The 15,103-nt window shown below is 39.4% G+C and overlaps 1 protein-coding gene across 4 annotated transcripts in view; it reads left to right on the forward strand.

Moving 5' to 3' along the window:
- Positions 1-188: 188 nt before the first annotated feature.
- dscc1 (DNA replication and sister chromatid cohesion 1) overlaps positions 189-15,103 on the forward strand; it is a 17,477-nt gene continuing 2,562 nt past the window's right edge. Inside the window, exons 1-8 of one of the 4 annotated variants that reach the window (XM_062063074.1) lie at positions 189-509; positions 690-858; positions 8,322-8,456; positions 13,645-13,735; positions 13,867-14,023; positions 14,089-14,141; positions 14,206-14,360; positions 14,977-15,103. The exon at positions 14,977-15,103 is cut by the window's right edge and continues 22 nt beyond it. In XM_062063074.1, the coding sequence (XP_061919058.1) occupies positions 340-509; positions 690-858; positions 8,322-8,456; positions 13,645-13,735; positions 13,867-14,023; positions 14,089-14,141; positions 14,206-14,360; positions 14,977-15,103 (1,057 nt within the window). In that variant the 5' untranslated portion in view covers positions 189-339. The remainder of the gene's footprint in view (positions 510-689; positions 859-8,321; positions 8,457-13,644; positions 13,736-13,866; positions 14,024-14,088; positions 14,142-14,205; positions 14,361-14,976) is intronic. The other 3 variants (XM_062063075.1, XM_062063076.1, XM_062063077.1) reach the window with 3 other exon arrangements.

Below are 15,103 nucleotides of genomic sequence, written 5' to 3' on the forward strand. Positions count from 1 at the left end.
ATAAGGGGTACTCTTAACCCTGCATAAAAACACGTTGTATTTATTTAAATGTGTGATGTTTATATGAAGTTGTGTATGTACTCTATTATTAAAGAACTTTGTAAGAATGGAGTAACATTTGAAAAAAAATACATTCAACCTGAGTCCGACATCATTTTCTACACGGATTTATTTTGAGGTGACGCGCAGTAAGCGTTTTTCCGGCGACAAAACAGCGCGGGTAATTTGGCAGAGCGGTGACGTCACTCATTCACTTCCTTACTAGAACTACCACCAAAGGGTCTGCTTTCACTCATATCGTTCATTTATGTGTTGACTTCTGGGCTGTTGTACAGAAAAATGAGAACTTTGGAGGAAGTTCAAGCGACGCTTGAGATCGCCAAGCTGAAAGAAGAAGACCTCCAGAAAAGTGTCCAGTGTTTGTCTTTTGGAGACAGCGTGTCCTCCGATGACTACTGTCTCATGGAGCTGGACGACACGCTGTCTCAACACATAGAAGCTGGACACAGGTGAGAGTTCTACTTCAACGTGTCTAAGAATACTTATTTACGCCTGACTGTGATTGTATGTGTGTGTGTGTGTGTGTGTGTGTGTGTGTGTGTGTGTGTGTGTGTGTGTGTGTGTGTGTGTGTGTGTGTGTGTGTGTGTGTGTGTGTGTGTGTGTGTGTGTGTGTGTGTGTGTGTGGCAGCTTGGTGATCAGAGGAGACAAGGACGAACACGGCGTGTTGTGTAGCGGAGACAAGACGTACGACTTAAAGATTGCACACACGTCCAACCTGCTGCTCTTTCTGCCCGGATGTAAAACACCTGAGCAACTAACCAGCAGCCAGGATAGCACACACGTCATTGATGCTCATGTAAGTTGCATTACCTTGAAGGTTAAGGCTGTGAATCTTTGGGTGTCCCACGATTCGATTCAATATCGATTCTTGGGGTCACGATTCGATTCAAAATCGATTTTTATTTTTTTTAGTTAAACACGATTCTCGATTCAAAAACGATTTTTTTCCCCGATTCAAAACTATTCTCTATTCATTCAATACATAGGATTTCAGCAGGATCTACCCCAGTCTGCTGACATGCAAGCAGAGTAGTAGATTTTTGTAAAAAGCTTTTATAACTGTAAAGGACAATGTTTTATCAACTGATTGCAATAATGTAAATTTGTTTTAACTATTAAATGAACCAAAGATATGAGTAATTTTATCTTTGTGAAAATATTGGACATAGTGTGTTGTCAAGCTTATGATATTGTTCTTTTTTTTTTAAATATATAAATGTCTAATGATAATGTCCAAGAGGGATTTTTAATCACTGCTATGTTGAAATTGTAACTAATATTGATACAGTTGTTGATAATGATCATTTTTGTTTCACTACTTTTGGTTTGTTCTGTGTCGTGTTTGTGTGTCCTCTCAATTCAATCAATCAATCAATCAATGTTTATTTATATAGGCCTAAATCACAAGTGTCTCAAAGGGCTGTACAAGACACAACGACATCCTCGGTACAGAGCCCACATACGGGCAAGGAAAAGTCACCCCAGTGGGACGTCAATGTGAATGACTATGTTAAAACCTTGGAGAGGACCGCATATGTGGGTTGCTCTGTTTATTGCAGTTCTGAGTGTTGCTGGGTCGGGTTTGGTTTTGGAATTGGACTGCATTGATATGGTATTGCTGTGTATTGTTTTGTTGGATTGATTAATTTAAAAAATATATATATATTTTTTTTAAATAAATAAATAAAAAATCGATTTTTAAAAAATGAGAATCGATTCTGAATCGCACAACGTGAGAATCGCGATTCGAATTCGAATCGATTTTTTCCCACACCCCTATTGAAGGTGGACACTTTCCCTGCGACCTAATATACATTGTACTCTGTCACAGGAGGGGGAATATGCGCTCACTTGCAGGTCCACCTAACTCAGGGGTCGGCAACCCAAAATGTTGAAATACAAATACAAAAAAATTATCTGTCTGAAGCCGCAAAAAATTAAAAGCCTTACAGTCGTGGTCAGAAGTTTACATATACTTGTAAAGAACATAATGTTTGTCACAAAAAAACATTCATGAAGTTTGGTTCTTTTATGACTTTATTATGGGTCTACTGAAAATGTGACCAGATCTGCTGGGTCAAAAGTATACATACAGTAATGCTAATATTTGGTTGCATGTCCCTTGGCAAGTTTCACTGCAATAAGGCGCTTTTGGTAGCCATCCACAAGCTTCTGGTTGAATTTTTGACCACTCCTCTTGACAAAATCGGTGCAGTTCAGCTAAATGTGTTGGTTTTCTGACATGGACTTGTTTCTTCAGCATTGTCCACACGTTTAAGTCAGGACTTTGGGAAGGCCATTCTAAAACCTTAATTGTAGCCTGATTTAGCCATTCCTTTACCACTTTTGACGTGTGTTTGGGGTCATTGTCCTGTTGGAACACCCAACTGCGCGCAAGAACAAACCTCTGGGCTGATGATTTTAGGTTGTCCTGAAGAATTTGGAGGTAATCCTCCTTTTTCATTGTCCCATTTACTCTCTGTAAAGCACCAGTTCCATTGGCAGCAAAACAGGCCCAGAGCATAATACAATCACCACCATGCTTGACGGTAGGATTGGTGTTCCTGAGATTAAAGTCCTCATCTTTTCTCCTCCAAACATATTGCTGGGTAACGATGGCCAAACAGCTCAGTTTTTGTTTCATCTGACATCACATGGACAAAGATAAGACCTTCTGGAGGAAAGTTCTGTGGTTGAGTTAAAAATTAGAGTTTTAGAAAGTATTGGAAACTCAAGACAGCCATGACATTATGTTATTTACAAGTGTATGTAAACTTTTGACCACGACTGTATATCAGTGTTATAATGAAGGCAACACGTGTCTATATTAGCCTACAACCAGAGGCTGACACAAATCTTCGTTGACAGAAATGTTGTATTTTAATTTTTATTCTACACATTCTTACAACATTGGAAATCATTAGTAAAATGGAGGCTTCTCACAGGATGAGATAACTTCTGGAAATGACTGGCTCAGAATAGCCAAAGGTATAGATGTGTGTGTCCAAGTTTAAGGAAACGGCAGGCTGTCTTCTTCTAATGGATTTATTACAATCTTTGCAGGCTGGGTAACGTTTGCTGTGGTCTGGAACAACATGGCACACAAACAACTATGAGAAATGCAGCAAATATTACAACCTGATAATGTGTCATGAGACATGCAAATATAAATTAAATACGCAGAGGACATAAGTAAAGGAAATTAAATGAGCTCGAATATACATACAAACGGGAATGATGATGCAATATGTACATACAGCAAGGCTAAATAATAGCATGTTAGCATCGATTAGCTTGCAGTCATGTATTGACTAAATATGCTCGATAAGCACTCCAGCAAATCAATAAAATCAACAAAGCTCACCTTTGTGCATTCAAGCACAGCACAAAATGTTTGGTGGACAAAATGAGACAAAGAAGGAGTGGCATTCTGTGGCAGCATTGGAGAAAGTTGTACATGTAGACAAACTACGATGAGTTCAAGGATCGCTGAAATTAGTAGGACAAAACGGTGCTTGCCAAATACTCTCATCAATGAAGCATGTTTAATATAAACAGTGAGATTTCTAACAATTAGGAAGGTTTGTGTCATGTTTGTTCTCCTACAGAAAATATATTAAAACAAAACTTTTTTTTTTTTCATCTTTTTAACACATCTCTGAAAGAGGTCCAGGGAGCCACTAGGGCGGCGCTAAAGAGCCAATGCGGCTCTAGAGCCGCGGGTTGCTGACCCCCGACCTAACTTATAAGCATACAAACAAGTATATTTGACTGGGCTGCAACGATTAATCGATTAGCAAAAATCTTTGATCTATATTATGTTGCTTCGATTAATCGTTTAATAATGGTTTGTTTAAAAAAATGGTGACCACGTAGTGCCCGCAACTTCAAATATGCAGACTTAGTTTCCACACAGTCCTTGCAATAGAGCGCACATAAGAGCGGTAGTGTGTGAGTGTCGTGATCAGTTTGGTGGTGAATACACATAACCTACGTGGTTCAGTCACTGCTTTTCTGTTCCGCCCGGGGCTCAACCCTGGGTCGTCCACATGAGGCGAGTGTGCTGACTACAAAGCTAAAAGCCCAGGCTATCAATTTGGTAGCTAGCACTGCTCTTGAAGTTGTCAGGGAGTTAAGAGTATACCAACCTATAGGGGTGTGGGAAAAAATGTATTCGAATTCGAATCGCAATTCTCACGTTGTGCGATTCAGAATCGATTCTCATTTTTAAAAAATCTATTTTTTTTAAAAAATGTTTAAATTATTATTATTTTTATTTTTTTTAATTAATCAATACAACAAAACAATAAACAGCAATACCATAACAATGCAATCCAATTCGAAAACCAAACCCGACCCAGCAACACTCAGAACTGCAATAAACAGAGCATTCACCGGTGCCGCTCACACCGGTGAATGAATGTTGAATGAATGATAGGTGGTGGTCGGAGGGGCCGTAGGCGCAAATTGGCAGCCACGCTTCCGTCAGTCTACCCCAGGGCAGCTGTGGCTACGAAAGTAGCTTACCACCACCAGGTGTGAATGAATGATGGGTTTTTAACATGTAAATAATAATGATAAATGGGTTGTACTTGTATAGCGCTTTTCTACCTTCAAGGTACTCAAAGCGCTTTGACAGTATTTCCACATTTACCCATTCACACACACATTCACACACTGATGAGCGACTTTGGGTACTTAGAAAAGCGCTATATAAATCCCAGGTATTATTATTAATTGAGAGGAGACACAAACACGACACAGAACAAACCAAAAGTAGTGAAACAAAAATGAATATTATCAACAACAGTATCAATATTAGTTACAATTTCAACATAGCAGTGATTACAAATCCCTCATTGACATTATCATTAGACATTTATAAAAATGTTTTAAAAAAGAACAATAGTGTCACAGTGGCTTACACTTGCATCGCATCTCATAAGCTTGACAACACACTGTGTCCAATATTTTCACAAAGATAAAATAAGTCATATTTTTGGTTCATTTAATAGTTTAAACAAATTTACATTATTGCAATCTGTTGATAAAATATTGTCCTTTACAATTATAAAAGCTTTTTACAAAAATCTACTACTCTGCTTTCATGTCAGCCGACTGGGGTAGATCCTGCTGAAATTCTATGTATTGAATGAATAGAGAATCCTTTTGAATCTTGGCAAAAATCTTAGCCACACGATTATCAAATGTAATAGGAAAATTAATTCATACTGACCAAACTGGCTTCATGGAAGTTTGACAATCTTCAGACAATACAAGGAAATTGTTTAATGTTATTTACTATGCTAGAAGTCTCCCTTATCCCACAGCAGTATATACTGTTGATGCGGAGAAGGCATTCCACCGCATAAACTGGTCATTTATGTTTTGCACATTACGTAAATTTGGATTTGGAGATAATTTTATACAATGGATTAAGATGCTTTATACAAGGCCCATGGCATCAGTCAAAACCAATAATCATATTTCAGAACCTTTTTTGTTAAAAAGAGGAGTAAAACAGGGATGTCCTGCATCTGGATTATTATTTAATTTGGTTATTGAACCCTATGCTGCAAAAATAAGAAGTGAAAATAATATTCATGTTATAAAAATTGTCTCTCAGTATAATAAGCTATCGATGTATTGTGACGACATAATTCTCTACCTGTCACATGTTAACTCCTCTCTTCACTATATCAATAATGTCATCACTAAATATGGCTGTTTATCAGGGTATAAAGTCAATTGGGACAAATGTGACATATTACCACTTAATTAACACTGCAAGAAATCACAAGTTCAGAACTCCAAAATTGGGTTTGGTTTTGAAATTGTATTGCATTATTATGGTATTGTTGTGTATTGTTTTCATTAAAAAAAAATTAATAATAAATTAAAAAAATCGGTTATACTTTATATAATAAATAAATGGGTTATACTTGTATAGCGCTTTTCTACCTTCAAGGTACTCAAAGCGCTTTGACAGTATTTCCACATTTACCCATTCACACACACATTCACACACTGATGGCGGGAGCTGCCATGCAAGGCGCTAACCAGCAGCCATCAGGAGCAAGGGTGAAGTGTCTTGCCCAAGGACACAACGGACGTGACTAGGATGGTAGAAGGTGGGGATTGAACCCCAGTAACCAGCAACCCTCCGATTGCTGGCACGGCCACTCTACCAACTTCGCCACGCCGCCCCAAAAACAATTTGAAATGTGGACTCGTCAGACCACAGAACACTTTTCCACTTTGTATCAGTCCATCTTAGATGAGCTCAGGCCCAGCGAAGCTGAGGGCGTTTCTGGGTGTTGTTGATAAACGGTTTTCGCCTTGCATAGGAGAGTTTTAACTTGCACTTACAGATGTAGCGACCAACTAAACTTACTGACAGTGGGTTTCTGAAGTGTTCCTGAGCCCATGTGGTGATATCCTTTACACACTGATGTCGCTTGTTGATGCAGTACAGCCTGAGGGATCGAAGGTCACGGGCTTAGCTGCTTACGTGCAGTGATTTCTCCAGATTCTCTGAACCCTTTGATGATAATACGGACCGTAGATGGTGAAATCCCTAAATTCCTTGCAATAGCTGGTTGAGAAAGGTTTTTCTTAAACTGTTCAACAATTTGCTCACGCATTTGTTGACAAAGATCGCGGATACAAGCGGCCGAAATGAGTTTCCTCAGAAGGGTGGCTGGCATCTCCCTTAGAGATAGGGTGAGAAGCTCAGTCACCCGAGAGAGACTCGGAGTAGAGCCGCTGCTCCTTCGCTTGGAAAGGAGCCAGCTTAGGTGGTTCGGGCATCTCGTGCGGATGCCTCACGAGCGTCTCCCTAGGGAGGTCCTCGTTGCACGTCCCACTGGGAGGAGGCCCCGCGGCAGGCCAAGGACCAGATGGGGGGATTACATCTCCTCTCTGGCCTGGGAACGCTTCGGAATTCCCCAGGAGGAAGTCGCTAATGTTGCTCTGGAGAGGGAAGTCTGGGGGTCTTTGCTGGAGCTGCTGTCCCCGCGACCCGATTCCGGATAAGCGGTTGAAGATGGATGGATGGATGGATTTGTTGACAAAGTGGTGACCATCGCCCCATCCTTGTTTGTGAATGACTGAGCATTTCATGGAATCTACTTTTATACCCAATCATGGCACCCACCTGTTCCCAATTTGCCTGTTCACCTGTGGGATGTTCCAAATAAGTGTTTGATGAGCATTCCTCAACTTTATCAGTATTTATTGCCACCTTTCCCAACTTCTTTGTCACGTGTTGCTGGCATCAAATTCTAAAGTTAATGATTATTTGCACAAAAAAAAAATGTTTATCAGTTTGAACATCAAATATGTTGTCTTTGTAGCATATTCAACTGAATACGGGTTGAAAATGATTTGCAAATCATTGTATTCCATTAATATTTACATCTAACACAATTTCCCAACTCATATGGAAACAGGGTTTGTAAAATAATCCATAGTTTTAGTGCTAGAGCGCACATGAGATAGGTGTGTGGGTGCATTTATCTGTGTGGCGGCCAAAAGCAGAGATTTTTATCCGTGTTTTATTTTTATTAATGCACACATATTGAAAGTGTAATTTCAATGTTGATGTGCATTTATTGGAAACAAAATGAAAGTTATGGCAAGCAGAAAACTATTTTACACATTAAGGCTATAAGGTATACATTTTCGGATTACTCGATTAATACGACAAACTAATAGAGTATTTGATTACTGTAATAATGGATGGCTGCAGCCCTACTATTTAATACAACTTTAGTTAGCTTTCTGAGATTTATTTCGCATTTCTCAATGCGCACTAAACTTTTATTTATATGTTTGTTTCCATGCATGCCGCTACTTAAGACAAAACAAAATGTTCATAACATTGTCACTGTATTGTGTACTCAATTGTGTTTTTATTCTTTAAACAGTTTAATTTAACTAAACACTTCACATAATTTAAAAATATGTCTGTACAAAATAAAGTTGTATGAATTACCTTAAATAAATGACTTTAAATTTACAATATCCATCCATCCATTTTCTACCACTTGTCCCTTACGGGGTCGCGGGGGTGCTGGAGCCTATCCCAGCTGCACACGGGCGGAAGGCGGGGTACACCCTGGACAAGTCGCCACCTCAAATATTTTTTTGGATTCTTAAAAATATTTTCAATAGTTTTTAATTAATATTTCCATCTTTTTTGAGTGTGCACAATAACAACAAAATCACAGTGCATTGTGTTCTTTCCTCTGTTTCCAGATATGGGGCTTTTGCAGCAGCTACTGGGAAGTGCGTAGACATCGTCCGAGGCTGAAGAAACTGTTGAGAGTTTTAATGGAGAACCCTTATGAAGGACCTGCAATTGCAGGACAGCAGGAGAACACAGAGAACACGGTAACATGCACGTCACATGTCGCATGTTATCTAACAACAACACATGCACGTCACTCGTTATGTTGGACCTGAAGGAAAATTAACAGTGTATTTCATGCACTAAATGTGCCTCCCAGACCTCTTACTAGGGATGGGTATCAATTACATTTTAACCGATACTAGTACTTGATCGGTACTTAAAAAAACGGTGCCTAAACTGCTACTTAAAAATGGGGAAACATGCATTGGTATTTTTATTTTATTTTTTAATTAAAAATCTCTAAAACCTTTTTATTCTTATGTAATTGTATGACATTTAAGTTGAACCGACTAGTAATATAAATATTTCAATTAGGTAAATTAAATTATAACATAAGTCATACATAAAACAATAAGAAATAACTGGTCATGATTATCGCAGCATTACAGAACATAGAGAACGTGCAAAAAGACTACTTAATTTAGTTGTAATGTTTGATGCTAAAAATTCTGAGTGTTCCTGAATGCAACATTGCCAATCTAACTGTCATCGGTGCATAATGAGGACCAGGGGCGTCACTAGCTTTTAAGGACAGGGGGGGCTTAGCCCCCAGGAGATGCAGGATGCGAGCGAACACGAGCACAAAACTTCACAAACAGCTAACAAAGACTTAGAAATTATTCATTGTTATTATTATTATTTCAGTCGGTTTAGTTTCAATCTGTGTTCAGTACAACAACAAACATGGGTTTGCACAGTGACATTTTGTTTACAGCATCAACAAGAAACTATTACTTGCATGATCCTTCAAGATACACTGAAACACAATGAAAGTCATGGCATTAGCCTCTATGTTAACAATTCACAACATAGAGGCTAATGCCACAACTTTCGCTCACAATACTATAATTGTTTGTTCCCAAATATTTTGAAGTTGCACAGATTACATTTTGGGCACATATGTGACTAAAATGGTTGTAAATTCAAGCCCTGGAAATATTACTTAATTACTTGAATTAAAGTAATATCTGGATCGGGATAATTTGGCTTGTATGTAATATATTTATATATATGTATATATTATGGCAAGCCGTTAAGGAAATTAAATATATATGGAAGTCTGAATAGAAATGAGAAAAATGTATATATACTGTAAATAAGAAAGACTTAGTCTGCTGATCTGAAAAAGAGCCAAAGTTGTCAAAGAGCTGAGGGACCATCTTCAAAGTGCAATGCTGAAACAAATAATGCAAACAATAAAATGTAACTTCCAGGGCTTGAGACTAACGTAGTCCCGTCGTCCCGGGGACGGTAAAAAAAAATGCACGGGACAAAATGAAATGCTCCCCGGGATGATGGCTGTTAACCATTTTTTTTCTTTTTCTTTTTATGTATTTATTATATATATAACTTTAACTTTAACTTATTCATTTTACATTAAATGAAATGTCTTGGTTTTTCCACCCTCTGAAAATCCTATGAAATGTTTAACAAGCCATGCTATAATAATACAACAGCTATTAATGTAACAATACAATAAAACAAATATATTTAATGATGTTGTTTTCATTATTTTAACAATAGGCTAATGTATATTACTTTATATAGATTCTACTAGAAACACAAAACTTAAAAACTAAATTATTTACAATTGCAGACACAAGGTACTTGTTCTGCAGTGCTGTGTGCTAATGTGCTTCGTACACCTGCAGGACCGCAAGCAAGGTCGCAGAGAAAATGCGGACTGGATTTTGAGTGATGTGGGCATTTTCTATATGAACAAGTGGAATGGATTGGATACCGACGCACTAAAGGGGTTCTCTACCTTACACTGTGAAGTGAGGGGAAACTGAGTGAATAATGACAGGTTATATGATTATTTATTTAAACTCATATTCGGGCCACTTTATAATGAATATGTCGGCATGTATTTGTAAAAAAAAATAAAAAAATAAAAAATTGTTTTTTCTTTTTTTAACACCAAATTATTTAGGGGGGCTTAAGAACATTTTAGGGGGGCTTGAGCCCCCCTATAATAGGCCTAACAACGCCAATGATGAGGACTGCTTCTGTCGGGACGCTACATTCCTTACAAGACGTTACTTTAACAATATCCTCGCTAAGCACTTGTTGCAGGTTAAGACTGCATTAATTTACCACCGAAATGAGACACCGATCGCCTCTTCTTTTTCGGTCCAGGCACTACCGCTTCCGGTGCCGTTATGTAACCGCGTTTCAGTACCCATCCCTAGCAGTTACGCTGTGGCTCATAAACACATTATAATGGGACTGTCAATGAATACAGCTTGTCGTTACAACTCCGTCCAGTAGACGCCATTGTTACTTTGCTTCATAACACACTAAAAAAAGGACCTGGGGCCTCATGTAACAACAGTTGCATGGATTTTCTACTAAAAATAGACATACGTTCAAATCCAGAAAACTCCGTACGCATGTAAAAATTCAAATGTATTCAAGTGTGCCCATTAGGGATGTAACAATATCAAAATCTTACGGTACGATATTATTGGGGAATTAACCAAAAAATATAAAGAACTCAAAAATGCCATAGTGTGAAAAATGAAGTGGCAGGAATGTTTAGGACAAACACACATACTGTAAATGAGCACAAACATAATGCTAAAATGTTGTAATATTTATTACTACCAAAATGTATTTTTAAGTGCAAAAAATGTGCGGAAACTTACACTGTTTCAAGCAAATATCTGACAAGTTAAATTTTGATAATGTAAATACCTCAAAAAACGAAGTTTTGCTTCGCTGGCTTCAAATATGTTTTCTGGGTGATGGTTTACCGAGTAGCTTCTCATATTTCCCGCGGTGTGCAGAGTCCGCACTTCGCACCGAGGCTTTCCCTCCGCAGCCGTGCCCCGTGACCCGCTGTGTCGCCTTGGAAACGCTGAAGACGAAGGTAGCCCTTTAGTACGCACACCTAAGAGGTAATTTTTTCGTTGTGTGTTAGCAACATAACTCAAAATGTTATGGATTGACTTTGATGAAATGTTCTGAAAATGTCCATAAATAACAATTCCACTCATCTACTACAATCACACTTTTCCGGCATGCTTCCTCCTTTTCTACCCTTTACTGCGTTCCACGTCCCTACATTCCGGTCCCGCCCATTGGTCCTGCTTCTTTTTTTTTTTCAGACCAGCCAATGCAAAAGTGCCAGAAAAAAAACTACACTCACTAAGTTTTCGTTTCTTACCGTCCGACGTCACGGCATTATTGTGATGATTTTGAAACTGCTATACCGCGGAATCTACAATACCGTTACACTCCTAGTGCACACGCACAAATCCAAGCACATTTCTTTGTTACATTGCAATCAATGTGGATTTGATCTCAGGAGTTGGCTTGACATGGCACACCCAGATTACGCCCCCTTTCAAATACCCAAATCATATTAAAATGAGTCATGCGCTTAAGCACTGCTCGTTGTGGCCAATCACAAGTCAGTAGAAGGTGCCTATTTCTGGTGTTTGGAGCGATCGCTAGCGGGTTGAAATTGCTGTGTGCTGCAGGAACCGCAGGCTAAAATAAAAAAGAAATGGTCGGGCATCAGGAAAAAGGCGAGGAAGAAGATGGATATACATCACCAAAACAGACACGTGTTTAAACAAGATATAGTCGCTGCAACCAGCTATAGGGGGTTTGGCCATGAATTGATTACGTGGACCCTGACTTAAACAAGTTGAAAAACGTATTCGGGTGTGGTCAATTGTACGGAATATGTACTGAACTGTGCAATCTACTAATAAAAGTTTAAATCAATCAATCTCCTCCACACCGAAAGCACAGCGCTCAGTGCTAACGGACAAAATGATGTAATCTTTTAAATGTGTACATGCCAGGATATCACATAAGATATGAAATACTCTGATAACTCAATTTATTATTACAACTCAGGGGTGTTTCTTGAGGTAGCAGCCGTATACGTGACATTTTCCTACGTCTTCGCGGTGCCAGTGTGCGGCGACCACTTGCTGCTGCTGTCCGCCTGACATGGCCAAGGAGTCACAGGAGCACGTTTTGACAGCAATGGGTGGCAAAACGGTCAGCAAGATAAATAATATGTCCTGACAAATGTTAGTATGAATATGAAGCATTAAATGCATTGGAGAAAAAGTGAATTTTCTGTCCTTGAGGCAGCGCAACATTCCACGTCAGCGTCAGTTTGAAACATCTCATCTTTGCTGTGAAAAAGGGCGTACGCCAGGTTTTTGTCCAAAAGCAAGCTTGTTACATTAGGCCCCTGGTCTGCCAGAGAAGTATAGCAGCAAGTACAGTCGTGGTCAAAAGTTTACATACACTTGTAAAGAACATAATGTCATGGCTGTCTTGAGTTTCCAATAATTTCTACAACTCTTATTTTTTTGTGATAGAGTGATTGGAGCACATACTTGTGGGTCACAAAAAACATTCATGAAGTTTGGTTATTTTATGAATTTATTATGGGTCTACTGAAAATGTGACCAAAACTGCTGGGTCAAAGGTATATATACAGCAATGTTAATATAGCACCTGTTCTATTGGCAGCAAAACAGGCCCAGATCATAATACTACCACCACCATGCTCGACGGTCGGAATGGTGTTCCTGGGATTAAAGGCCTCACCTTATCTCCTCTAAACATATTGCTGGGTATTGTGGCCAAACAGCTCAATTTTTGTTTCATCTGACATCCCATGGACAAAGATAAGACCTTCTGGAGGAAAGTTCTGTGGTCAGCCAAATATTAACATTGCTGTATGTGTACTTTTGACCCAGCAGATTTGGTCACATTTTCAGTAGACCTATGATAAATTCATAAAAGAACCAAACTTCATGAATGTTTTTTGTGACAAACAAGTATGTGCTCCAATCACTCTATCACAAAAAAATAAGAGTTGTAGAAATTATTGCAAATTTAGGACAGCCATGACGTTATGTTCTGTACAAGTGTATGTAAACTTTTGACCATGACTGTATATACAGATTGTAATTTTTCACAGAAAGAAATGACAAGTTTTTACTCACATGCAGCATCCATCCATCCATCCATTTCTACCGCTTATCCCTTTTCGGTGTCGCGGGGGGTGTTGGAGCCTATCTCAGCTACAATTGGGCGGAAGGCAGCATGACTATGCTAATTAGATGGTGATCACATACAGCTAGACCTCAGTCCTGTGAGAGACACTGTGTGTGACGTGTTATTCGTGTGTTGCAGTACACCATGGACGACCTGCTGGAGACAATCCAGGCCAGTGAAGAGGAAATAAAGCACCACTTGAAAACCCTCCACGCCTGTCAGATTAACGGTACATTTTTATACCTAATGTTTTCTTGTTGAGAAGCCATTTCTGTGTTCCTTGTGCAATACAATAAAACTGAGCACTAGTATTTCTGCAAAGGCAAGTGCGGTTGTTCAGGTGTGCCAATAACCAAACAGAAGATGTCTTGTTTCCAGGCTTCTGGCGTGTGCTCGACTCAGACTACGAGATGAAGTTAGTGGGTCATGTGACCCAGCTGGTGGACTCTGAATCGTGGTCTTTCCACAAGGTTCCTCTTCAAACCAGTCTGGATGAGCTTGGCCCGCTAGAGCCCAGGTTGGAGTCAGCATCACTTCAGACTTTGAATATTGATGAGGAAATGTTTTTGTCTTCCCTGACAGGGAGATGATCGAGCACTGTTTCAACTGCTACGGGACACGCTACATTGAAAACGGTGCATAGCACAATCCCTGTGAAATGTGCCCATGGAGTTTTAATGTCCGCTTGCCTCCAAACAGGCGAGGTGTTCTACGCGCTGGATGAGGCTAAGGTTTGCCGGGCCACGGCACTAATGTTGCTGAACAACGCCGTCAAGTTCAACCTGGGGGAGTTTCAGGAGGTGTGGCAGCAGAGCGTCCCAGAAGGAATGAGCACCAGACTGGACCAACTGAAGGTTTGCCTCCATCATCCACTCACCACACTGTTTCCTGTAGTTGTACATACAGTATATACACTACCGTTCAAAAGTTTGGGGTCACATTGAAATGTCCTTATTTTTGAAGGAGAAGCACTGTACTTTTCAATGAAGATAACTTTAAACTAGTCTTAACTTTAAAGAAATACACTCTATACATTGCTAATGTGGTAAATGACTATTCTAGCTGCAAATGTCTGGTTTTTGGTGCAATATCTACATAGGTGTATAGAGGCCCATTTCCAACAACTATCACTCCAGTGTTCTAATGGTACAATGTGTTTGATCATTGGCTCAGAAGGCTAATTGATGATTAGAAAACCCTTGTGCAATTATGTTCACACACCTGAAAACAGTTTAGCTCGTTACAGAAGCTACAAAACTGACCTTCCTTTGAGCATATTGAGTTTCTGGAGCATCACATTTGTGGGGTCAATTAAACGCTCAAAATGGCCAGAAAAAGAGAACTTTCATCTGAAACTCGACAGTCTATTCTTGTTCTTAGAAATGAAGGCTATTCCAAAAAATTGTTTGGGTGACCCCAAACATTTGAACGGTATTGTAGCAAGTATGAATGTTCATGTACGCCCTCAAGAGTGTCGCCCTGGTGGACCGCACCGCTCGCCCCGAGACCATCTGCCTGCTTAGGGTGCAAGATCTCCCTGAGGACACCTTGGAACGCTTTAACCATCTCTTCACACTGCGAGAGAAATGGACTGAGG

Source organism: Entelurus aequoreus, linkage group LG11, assembly GCF_033978785.1.
Source record: "Entelurus aequoreus isolate RoL-2023_Sb linkage group LG11, RoL_Eaeq_v1.1, whole genome shotgun sequence".
NCBI classification, from domain to species: Eukaryota; Metazoa; Chordata; class Actinopteri; order Syngnathiformes; family Syngnathidae; genus Entelurus; species Entelurus aequoreus.